Raw genomic sequence first — 11,651 nt, 5'->3', positions numbered from 1 at the left:
AATTATATTTTACATAGTCCTACACAACTACCATTTTGAGAGCTCTTTATTCTTTATCTAGGACCATACAGCAACTTCTTTTGCCTTCTGGATTATGGTCTTTGTTATTTTCTATATGCTGTGTCTGGAGTTATTAGAATATTTCGAGTTTGTGTGATGGGAAAATATTTTAGTTTTCAAAGGTATGTTGGCTAAGTGTAAAATTCAGTGAGGACAGATCCATTTATTTTTCAGTCCTTTGAATAAATAAGTCTAGTTTCTTACCTACTTGCTCTTTTTTTTTTTTTTTTTAATTTTAGGGAACGGTCTTAAGGGTGTTCAGGGCCTCACTACTAGATTGGACTCATAGTGATCCACCAGTTTCCAGCCTCCCAAGAGCTGAGATTACAGGTGCGTGCCACCTTGCCCAGTCTCAATTGCAGTCTCAGCATGCCCCAGAGGCGGGGCCAGCATGGCAGGCCCAGGGATCAAACACCCAGCCCCTGCTCCTTTTTTTTTTCTAATGTGGAATAAGATGCTATTTTGTCCTTCCATAGCTAATATTTTTTTCTATGTATATGCTTTAATGATTTTTTTCTTTACAATTAGTGTTAGATAATTTCACTTTTGTGTATCTTGGTATGATTTTATTCATATTTCTTGTGCAGAAGGTTCGTTTTTCTTGGAAATGTGATGCTATAATTTTAACTAAATTCAGTAATTTTAAATCTTTAAATCTTTATTGCCTACCCCCTTCTACTTTGAGAATTCTAATTATATGAATATAAGTTTCTTGATTTTGGCTCATAGTGTACTATTACATGACTGCTCTATAAACTCTTTCCTCTTCACATTTTAGATAGTTTTTATTGTTATATTCATTTGTTTGTAAATAATTTTTTTACAATGTGCAATCTATTATTAATCCTGTTATATATTCATTTCAGCAATATTTCTCTAAAATTCAGTCTATATCATTCACATTTCAATATTTATCTACAATTTTTAATTTGCTATATAATTATTATTTTCAATGAAGTTAATGAGTTAAAAAAATAAAATAAAAATTTTTAAAAGGCAGGTATTTAGGGATGAGTGACCACACTTGCTCCCTTGATGTAGTGGGACATGGGGGAGCTATGGTGTCAACACTTCATCTTGGAATTTTGTTTTTGCAATAGTAGGGATTGAACCCAGGACCTATGTACTGAGTTACATCCCCATTCCATCTTCCTTTTTGAGACAGGGTCTCATGCTGTGTCATTAAGTTGCAGGGATGAGGCACCAATATGTTTGTCCTGTCTCAGCTTCCCAGAGTGCTGGGATTCCTGATGTGCAACCACACCCTTCATCTTCAAGTTACACTAAAGGGGTACAGGCTGTGGGTGGCTAGAACTAAGGTGGCACCCGGCTTCACCATCTGTTCCCTGAAGGGCTCAGGTTGAGGTAGGTGCCAAGACTCCTGTAGTCCTGCCATCCTTTTGTGTAGGTACAAACCTTTTATCCCTCTAGTATTAAAGTCTCAGTAGTCTGGGACCTCTCTACTGTTCTCTGAACCCCAGCCACAGGAGGATGGAGTGCTTCTGAACAAGAAAGTAGGAAAGGCAAATGAAGGTATATTGAGGCAGGTCTCTGTCCTTAATTAGGCAAAGCCAAGCCAGGAGACAAGAGCCCAATTTATGGCACCTCAGTCCCAAATACTGAGGATTGAACCCAAGGCTTTCCTATTGAGTTACATCCCCAGCCCTTTTTCCTTTTCATTTTGAGATAGGGTCTTGCTAAGTCACCTAGGTTGCCCAGGCTGGACCCACACTTCTGATGTAAGGTATTGAGCCATACTTCTTAGCTCCATCTCTTCTTTTTCCTTTCCAGTGATTCTGCCTCACATCGGCAGTGCCACTTATAAGACGCGCAACACCATGTCCTTGTTGGCGGCTAACAACTTGCTGGCTGGCCTGAGAGGAGAGCCAATGCCCAGTGAATTCAAGCTGTAGCCACACAGCCCCACAGGCCAGAGCCAGCGCACTGGCATCCTGCTGATATGCCAGACTAGATGCTGAAATGAAGATGGTTCCTGGCCCGTCTTTGCCACCCTTGTGGCTGGACACGTCTGAGCCAAAAGCTTCTAATTCTGCATTAAATATTTTCTAAGACTGTCTCAGCCTGTAACTGGAGGAAGCTAATAAAAGGAGCATGACCTGCCGGACTGCCTTCCATCTGGTCTGCACCCTGAGCACTTGTAGCGACTTGCCCAGTCACTTCCTGCACCAGGGGTGGAAGAAGTGGAGCCTCCTTTATTAGGGCACTTTCACCCAATACATAGTCCATCAGGAAAATGAAGACCTCAAGAGCACGGACGGGAGTTAACTAGAAGAAAGGAAGACTAGGTTAGGTCCACATCTCTTGAGAATAACTAGAGGCAGGCGCATTCCTTACTTTCAGAGTTAGTGTTTTGGGGCTCAGGGAGATAGCTCAGCAGTATAAGTGCCTGCCTGGCAAGCACAAGGTCTCGAGTTTGATCCCCTATTCAAAATAAAAAGAAGAAGAAGAAGAACCTGCAAACAACTAGGGTTTTTTCTACCTACACTTTGCTTCCTTTACCTCTCTCATCTTTTACCCCCTACATAGATGGACACCTATTTTTGAGATAGGATTTCACTATGCACTTCAGTTGGCCTTGTACTTACCACATAGTCCAGGCTGGACTCTCACTTGTGGTCTCAGCTTCCCAAGTACTGGGATTATAGGTGTGGGCCACCATGTCCAGATCTGTTTAATCATCTTATGTCTCCTCCCCAAGGCCAGGCCATCAGGATTGCTGTTGCCAAAGCCCTGCTCTGTGCTAAAGGAATCAGTGTCTCCCCCAACCCCTGCAATGTGCCAGACTGGCAAATGACACTGCCAGCAGCACTGCAACCCAGGGTCAAGCAGCCTTGCTCATATCTATAGCCCAAAGGCAGGAGGAGTGTGGGCAAAGCAGAGTAAGTAATTTGAAGGGAACAAGAAATAGTTATTTATTGACTGTATTATTGTCTTGGAAGCTTTTTTATTTTTATTTTTTGGTGGTACCAGGGATTGAACTCAGGACCTTGCACTTGCCAGGCAAGCACTTATTCCACTGAACTATCTCCCCAGCCCTAGAATCTTGGTTTTAAAAGTACTAGAAGCAGAACCAACACAGGATACAATACTACTTTCCTGTTTTGTTTCAACCTAAGCAAAGAAAAGAACACATATAGAGGCATGGATATGACAAATGTTTTATTTCAAAATCTCAAATTTAAACCAGCATAGCACCACTGACATAGGTGCCCCGACAGAACATTTTGCTGCTATCAACCGGAAACATTATGATTATGCCAGGCTATAATTAAGGCTAACCAATCAATATTTAGGTCCCCAATACCAGTTAGAATCCAGGTAGAAACTAGATCATAGGAACCCTGGTTTTCCAGGGAACCTTGGCATTATTTTTTAAGAAGTGCTATAGCATGATCCAGGACACCGGCCCACAAGTTTGCTTCTCACACATAGAAACTGATTTTAAGAGGTAGATGAGAGATTCCAGGTTCCATCTAGCAGTGGAGAGGCAGGACTCTGGCATGTGTCAGAAACAAGCCCTCAAGACAAGTCCACTTCAGCTTGAGCAGGGGTGAGGAGGACGCTCCTGGTACCATCTCTGAAAGAATGGAGGGAAGGAGAGCTCCCATACCTGTGTCACTGGCTCCTTGTCCCAAGCCCAGACAGAGCTCTCATTCCCCTTGCCAACCCACCTAACTCCCATTGTCAAGTTTCTCACAGGACACAGGTCCCTACATCATGTGGGCGGTGGCTGTAGAGCTGCTCCTACCACGTCAGGACAGGACAGCTGACTATGAGCCACACCTCCAATGGTCCCCCACATCTGCCCAAGGAGGAGCTGCAGGTTTCCTTGTGAGCTTTCCTCCTTGAGATCAGTTCATAGGGGGGGCCAAGCCCTCTATGAACATTAGATTTATCCACAGATGTGTACCGTACATACTAGATTAAGAGAAGACACACACTTTTGTTTTAAACTACACATACTTAGCTTTCTAATCATAAGAACTGAATTCTCTGAATTATGCACAATAATTTAGTTATTTCTGAGAAAGTTGTATAAAAAACAAACCCATGTCTGCATGAGCCAAACTGAACTCTACAGATACAGGAACCTGGGCTGTTCCCCTATACACGTGAGCCAGGGGATGGTCAAAATGGGTGTGACCAACAGCCATGACAGCACAGGACAGCAAGCTGGGGCACGGGAAGTGAGCTGGGAGGCCCAGGGCAGTGACTCAATGCCTCTCCGGCAATCTCAGATGCTACTGAGTGACTTCTGTGTTACTGGCTATCTTATCCCTTATGAGCCTAGAAATGACCGATCTGTGAATGATTTGGATTTCAAACAATTTTAAACCCTCAGTATTAGGTTTGGGGAGCAATAATAAAGTTTAGGGTCTAAACATTTAAAGACTAGTATATAACAGTAATAGAAACCCATGGGAGGTAACATTATTTTTGGTTAGTTTGTAACTCAAAACAGTAATCTAGGAGAGAGGCCAGACAGGGAAGGGAAGCATGAAGATACAGTGCAGTGGAAAACAGGCTTGTCCTCAGCGGAATGTGTCAGACTGAACAGGTCTTCAGTGTCTGATGAGCAAAGGGCAATGGATCATGAAATCGCCACAAAACATGACTCTACGTCATCAGAACAAAGACAAACAACTAGCTTTTTCTGACTTCCAAACATGTAACAGTAACATTGGTAACACAAGTTGGTTAAAATTCGGCTAAAACAGCACATATAGAAATAATACCTTACTTGTCACTCCTACAAGTACATACTCCATTTACAACTTCATCTTTAAAACTGGGGGAGGGGGGTGGAAATTGTTAAAACATCTACTCAACAGACTCAGAAGTATATACACCTATTAGTCCAAGAGAACGCTCACCTGGACCCAGTGTCAGCACCATCAAAGTGCAGTGTCTGTGACTGCCAACTCAGACGAAAATAAAAAATACAGTACTTTCTGAGGCCTAGAACTAGCTCAGGATTTAAAGCATTTGTGGCAGACAGGCATGTCCTCAAGGGTCTTCCTTTCAGACAAGTCACCACTGGTTACACATAAGTGCATTTTGCATCACTGTACAGGGATATATAATCATCCCATCAGGGGGCATAGGAAATTTAAATGTTTCACAGAGCTTTACAAAAATTGCTAAAAAAAAAAAATTTTTTTTTGCATTTCCATTTTTAAGTGTACCACTTTTAATGACATTAATTACAAACTATGAGTGCATTATTCAATCCTTAGGAAGAATTTGGTTCCAGGGATCTACTGCATCTCATTCCCAACATGTGCACGTCACTCAGAAATGCTAAAGCCAAGTGCTACCTGTAAGTTTTCCACTTAATAGTGGTCAAAAGCTGCAAGCGCTACTGGGCAGCTGAAGCCTCAAACCCAAAGGCATTAGCTGCACACCAAAAGCGATTCTAGTTTCAGTCCTATTACTGGCCCCGGCACTGTCTCATGAGGACAGTTAGAGCAAAGTGCTGGGAAGGTTGCTGCTCTGCCACCGAAGGCAAGTAGTTTTCGAATGTTTATACAGGTGGCTAGACTGACTAAACCTCTTGCCACACTTCAGGCAGGCGTACGGCTTTTCACCTGTATGAACACGGATGTGCTTCTTACAATCTGTCAAAGTCAGAAAAGTTTTGCAGCAGATTTTGCAGGCATATTTGCGAGCTCCCTCTACAACCAAGACATTGTGCTCTGATAAGGCCTTCTTGCATTTTGACAGGACGTCAGCAGATGCCCTGGTCAACTGCGGAGGGCCAGGCTGGGAGGGATGGCTATTTTCAAATGAGGATGTGGCTCCATTCATCATTAGTTGGGAACTGGAAGAGTTTTCTGGCATCTGTGAACTCCTGACAGATGTTACCACTGGCATTTTGGGAGCTATGCGGCGGTAGTATGGAAAGTTACTGGCTCCTCCTCTTGGGGAACCCATCATTACTCTAGAAAAGGATGAATGGAGTCCTAGACCAGACCTGGAAAAATCCATCCCAAACTGCTCTCCCTGGTAGCCTGAGGTCTGCACACATGGCAGGCCCATCACCTCCTGCATGGGCCTAACAAAGTGCGAGTCTGCTGGCTCACTGAATGGGTTCTCCACATGAGAGCCAGGGGCAGAGGAGGAGCTACCAGCAGGCCCAGCCTCTGGACTCAGCAAGTAAGGGCCCTCGCCCTCCAGCCGGCAGTCGCTGGTTGTGTTTGGGATGTTATCATCATTGTTCTGATTTGCACTGAAGTTATTTCCTCGGCTCTTACTGAGAAAATTTGAAATACTAAATGTGGACTTATGTTCTAAGTTATTTGTGACTTCCAAAATGTGGATGTCACCTACCCTGTCAGTGCTAGACTGGGGATCTGAGAAACTCCGATCACTGCTTTCAGGGCTAAGGTCTATCTTCTCGGCACTGACCACAACTCCTTCCACTTCCACAGACTCGCTGCCCTCTGCTTGGGAGGTCACATCGCTCACTTCATCCTGAGGCTCAGGCGAGCTCAGGGGCTCAGATTTAACCACCACTCTCATGTGCTCCTTCTCACCAAGGCTAACCTCAGCATTTTCACACTGAAAACCACTTTTCTCAGTTGCAGCTTCCTGCTCAAAACTAGTCTCAACCTGAGTTGCGCGTGAGGCCATTGACAATTGTGCTATGTTGCTGGCACTGTTGTCAGACTGGCTGGGCACCTGGGCATCTTCTTGGGCACCAAAAGACTGGTCAAACATGATAGCACTGTCTTCCTGGTTGTCAGTCATTCCATCAGGTTTAGGATTATCCACAATTTTTAGAGAATCTGGTGAAAAGAACTCCTCCCGGGAATGAACGCCCAAAGGCCCATTCTCTGGCGTGACATCTGAAATGGCAGATTCATCCATGGAGGGCCGGAGGCGCTGCCTGGCCCGTTCCTCTGCAGACTGCTTGCGCTTATGAAGGCGTCTCATAGGGAAGGGTGTCCGCTGGTCCATGTTACCACGCATTGATGAGCTTATGGGGGCTGGCTGTTCCTCACCACTCTGGCTGGAATTGAGGGCTGAGCTCACAATGCTCAGTCCCAGCTGCTGCAGCATAAAGGAGCGCTGCATGCGGGCACTCTGCTCCTGTATGCGCTCACTGGGGGGAGACATGGGCAGTGTCCTTGTCGTAAGGTAATGTTTACATGCCTTAACAACAGAGTTCAAATGCAGGTGAGAGGCTGCCAATAAGACATCCATAACATTGCTCTCCCCCAGCATGAGGGTGGAGGTATACATCATGTCAATCAGCGCAGCAAAGGCCTCCGCTGTCACTACCTCGCTATCAAGCTGGATCATATTCATCGTCTGATCTCCCTCTGCCACTGAGAACAGAGCTCGGAAATGCGTGCTGCATGCTGCCAGCACTGAGCGGTGGGCTTTGAAATGTCTATTTCCCACTACAATGACACAGTCACAGAGCTGGCCATGAAGTCTCTGGTAGTTTAGTTGCTGGAAAATCTGCTCAAAGTGCCCAGGAAAATCCATGATCCTACAGGAAAGACAAAGAAGAAAAGTGTTAAGACTTAGAAAAGCTTAAATCAAAGCAAAAACAAAAAAGGAATGATGGAGAAAGAGGAGTGGCCAAGCCTAGATCTTTTTGAGCCTGTGATGCTGCTGACAAGCATGCACACAAGGAACCTGTCAAGTTTAGGGAAGATTTGGCTTCTACTCCAGGCACCTGAGGCACTTGCATACAGGCTTGTTCACAGGCTGCCCTTTCCAGCTCCTGTGACCCGTTTACAACAGTGAGGGTTAGTGTTAGAAAAGACTGACACGTGGTAAGGCCACATCTCTGCCACAGAAGCTTGTGGGCATTCTGTCATCCCTGAGGACAGTGGACATTGCCAAGACATACCAGCATCTTAGAAACCTTAAATAAGTGAAAAGGGCAACTTAACATTAGCAGGGAAGATTTCCAGTTACTGATTGTAGATAACACATGCACACTTGTACCTAGTCATTCTTTTTTTTTTTTTTTTGTAGATCTGGGGATTGAACTTAGGCCCTTGCACTTGTCAGGGAAGCGCTTATTCTACTGAGCCATCTCCCTGGCCCCTACCTAGTCATTCTTGAAATCTCATTAAAAAGACACTTTTCTTTTTGTCTTAAAGGAATAAATTGTCAAAAAAAAGTATAAGCCCTAGTGGAAAAAAAAAAAAAAACAGAATGGGAAAGAAGACATGAAAGCATTGTGGAACCTAGGGAGTAGGTAAATGAGTGCAAAATTAGTGCACCCAAATGCTAACTCCTAGTGAATAAGACAATATATATGAAGCCTTTTCCTAATGTCTCATGAGCTGGTAGCTTAGGAGAAAGTAAAATTAATGACACCTGGCTGAAAGTCTATTAAATAAATAAATATAGGGGCTGGTGAGATGGCTCAGTGATCTAAAGCACCTACTTAGAACAAGCTTAGCAAAGCTACAGGGACTGTGGTTCAATCCCCCAGCACCACATGCCAGCCAGCCCGCCCCCTGGTGGGCTGAGCTGCTCCCCCCACACAAATAAAAAAATTAAAGAAAAAAAGAATTTGTTTAAAAAATAAAATAAATAAATAAATAAATATATGAAGCACACACAAAAAAAATTACAGAGCCAGAGGAGAGATTAATGCTTACCTGTGGCTGAGATCAAGGAATGAATGTAAATGTAAAGAGTGGTTTGGGGACATGTGATGGAAATATGCTAAAGTTTGATTGTGGTCACAGTAGTACAACTCATAAATTCACTAAAAATATAAGAATAGTACATTTAAAACAAGAAATTTTATAGTATATACGTCATAAATCAAGAAACTCCAGGGCTGGGGAGATAGCTCAGTGGCATTAGCACCTGCCTGACAAAGGAGAGGTCCTGAGTTCAATCCCTGGTACCAAAAAGAAAAAAAAAAAAAAGAAACTGCAATAAATTACACTTCAATTTTTAAAATAATGGGAAAGGAAAATAAGAGATGAAAAAGCCATCTAAAGCTATTTTCTTTCATGACCCAGTTTTGCACTGTGGGGCTTCTACAAAACTTCCTAAAATGAATGCTTAGAGTATCATATATATCTTTGAGAATACTAAAGAATTGTTATTTTTCCCTTAGGCAAAGTTATGGTATTGGGATTTTTTTCTTAAAGACCATTGTTTAAAAAAGAGATATTATTTACAGATGATATGATTCTAGGATTTGCTCCAAAAATTGTATATTTAATTTTTTTCATTTTATTTATTTTTTCAAATCAAATTGGTAGGACAGTTTCAACAATTAACACATCGCATACTCTTCCTAGTCGTTATTTGCTGTACAAGATGCAGACATGATATCCTATTTACGAACACTATTAGAACAAATCCCTCTATTCATTAAGAGAATGTAACTATATATCTATCCTAACCATTTTGAATACACAGATACAAATGAACATTCATCTGTATCCCCTTTATTGTTTAGTTCTGTCATTTGAATATTATAGATGTGTGAACTCAGCAAAATATTCCAGAAGAGTCCAGTAGTCCATAATAGTATTGGGTCTTCTGCTTAACTGGCAATGTCAGAAATTGTTGACCTGAGTCCCCTACTAATTTTTTTTCATAATAAATAATTTTTAAAAAGAAAAAAGAATCTACATGGCTTTCCAGTACTGAGTTTGAAACCACTAAATGCCTATACATTTACACTTTCTGGACTCACTAGGAAAAAGAACTTGGTTAATTTCTCATCCAAGAAATGATGACACTATCTAGGAGTGTAGGGACAACTGATCTAAAGTGCCTACCCTTGACTAGCATGGGATAGCCAAGACACAATGCTAAAGGCATGTCACACACCCTTTCTAGAGACTGAAACTCTGGCTTCTGGGAGCAGAGTTAGACTGAATCTAATAACTTACTCCCAGGATAGAAAATAAGACTGAATATCTAATGTCCCCAAATACTAGGGATAAAATGATCCACATGCAAACTAAAGCCAGACCTGCTAGCATAGGCCTGTAATCACAGCACTCTGGGTGGCGGAGGCAGTAGGAGCAAGTTCCTGTCTCAAAAATTAAAAGTGAGCTAGGCATGTTGGTGCATGCCTGTAATCCTAGCACTTGGGATGCTGAGGCAGGAGGATCACCATGAGTTCAAGGCGAGGCTGGGCTACATAGTGAGTTCAAGGCCAGCCTAAACTTCACAGCGAAACCCTGTCTCAAAATCAAAATAAAACAAAACAAAATGGCTAGGGATATGGCTTAGTGAAAAACATCTGGGGTTCAACTCACAGTACCACAAAACAATAAAAAACAAAGATACCCAATCCCTCAGAGAAACAAATAAATTAAGAGGAAACTCAAAGTATCATAAATGCCATGTATGATAGGAAAAGAACAAGGTGCACAAGAGACAAGGAGAGGCTCCTCCCTTTTCAAGTCTCAAAGGGTGGGAGGTAAAAGGCCAGGGCTGAACCAGAGACTCCCTATTCAGGAACACCAGGTGAGGAGGCTGGGACTGGTCATTGCATGGCAAGCTAAAGCTTAAAGCCTGCATACACAGATGAGACACCACCTCTCACACCTTTCACCTGCTCATCAACTACAGGCACAGCCAGGCTCATACCTCCCTAGCAGGAAAATGGAGATGCCTCTTTGGGGAACTGTATTTGGGAAACCTTCCAATAGAATACCTGGGTCCCTGTGTAATATCCATATGGTGAATTCCACTGGTTCTCAAAAACCACTCAGCTTCCAAACACAATTAGTGTTACTTTCAAATAGAAACATTAAAGAGCAACAACAAACTAGAGGAGAAAAACCTCTAACCCAAGACAAAATAGTAAACAGGGCACATTTGGAAAGAACAGTGCAGGAGAAAAAAGAAAACTAAAGGGGAACCTATTATTACATCCTTATTACTATTACAATCAATGAAACAATATACTTTTTAAAGAGACATATTTAGGAAATAAGAAAACTGTTATTGGCCAGCCAGATAGCTCAGTGGACTAAGCACCTGCACAGGGTTCAATCCCCCAGTGTGCCGTGCCGGCCCCGCCCACTGGGCGAGCTGAGATGGTGACTGAGAATGGGCATGGTGGCGCGTGCCTGTAATCTCAACGGGCTGAAGACAGGAGGATCACTATGAGTCCGATCTGGGTAGTGAGATCCTGTAGACCCTGTACTAAATACATTAAAAAATAAAAGCAAACTATTATTAGTTAAAAGCATCAAAAACCTTAAAAAGTTAATAGAAAAGTTGAAAGAGGATGGCTGAAGAAATCATACAGACAAGACAAAGAGATAAAAGTGACAATAAAAGAGATTAAGAGGCCCAAGTACAGAAGGACAAAAGACAGAAAACAGAAAGGAGAAATGATTTAAGAAATGAGACCAGGGGTCAGGGAAATAGCTCAGTAGAATAAGTGCTTGCCTGCCAAGCGGAAGGTCCTGAGTTCAATCCCTGGTACCACAAAAAAAAAAAAAAAAAAAAGAAAAAAGAAATAAAACCAATTAAATAGATAGGGGAAGGATCTCTTGCAATAGGGAAGAGGACTGATGGAACAAAGGGCAAGGGTGAGAAGGAGGGAAAGGGGAACAAAA

General features: G+C 42.6%; 2 protein-coding genes across 6 annotated transcripts in view; one reads left to right on the top strand and one right to left on the bottom strand.

Moving 5' to 3' along the window:
- Nucleotides 1-11,651, top strand: part of Grhpr (glyoxylate and hydroxypyruvate reductase) — a 27,428-nt gene that overhangs the window by 12,117 nt on the left and 3,660 nt on the right. The window lies entirely within an intron of this gene.
- Nucleotides 3,459-11,651, bottom strand: part of Zbtb5 (zinc finger and BTB domain containing 5) — a 29,006-nt gene continuing 20,813 nt past the window's right edge. For 3 of the 5 annotated variants that reach the window (XM_023715950.1, XM_023715948.1, XM_023715949.1), the window contains exon 2: nucleotides 3,565-7,579. In XM_023715950.1, the coding sequence (XP_023571718.1) occupies nucleotides 5,545-7,575 (2,031 nt within the window). In that variant the 5' untranslated portion in view covers nucleotides 7,576-7,579 and the 3' untranslated portion in view covers nucleotides 3,565-5,544. Of the gene's footprint in view, nucleotides 7,580-11,651 lie in introns of all 5 variants that reach the window. The other 2 variants (XM_023715951.1, XM_004631834.1) reach the window with 2 other exon arrangements.

This window comes from Octodon degus, unplaced genomic scaffold (genome assembly GCF_000260255.1).
Source record: "Octodon degus isolate 3935 unplaced genomic scaffold, OctDeg1.0 scaffold00045, whole genome shotgun sequence".
NCBI classification, from domain to species: Eukaryota; Metazoa; Chordata; class Mammalia; order Rodentia; family Octodontidae; genus Octodon; species Octodon degus.
Note: the sequence above shows the minus strand (reverse complement) of the source record. Positions and strands in the feature narration are given on the sequence as shown.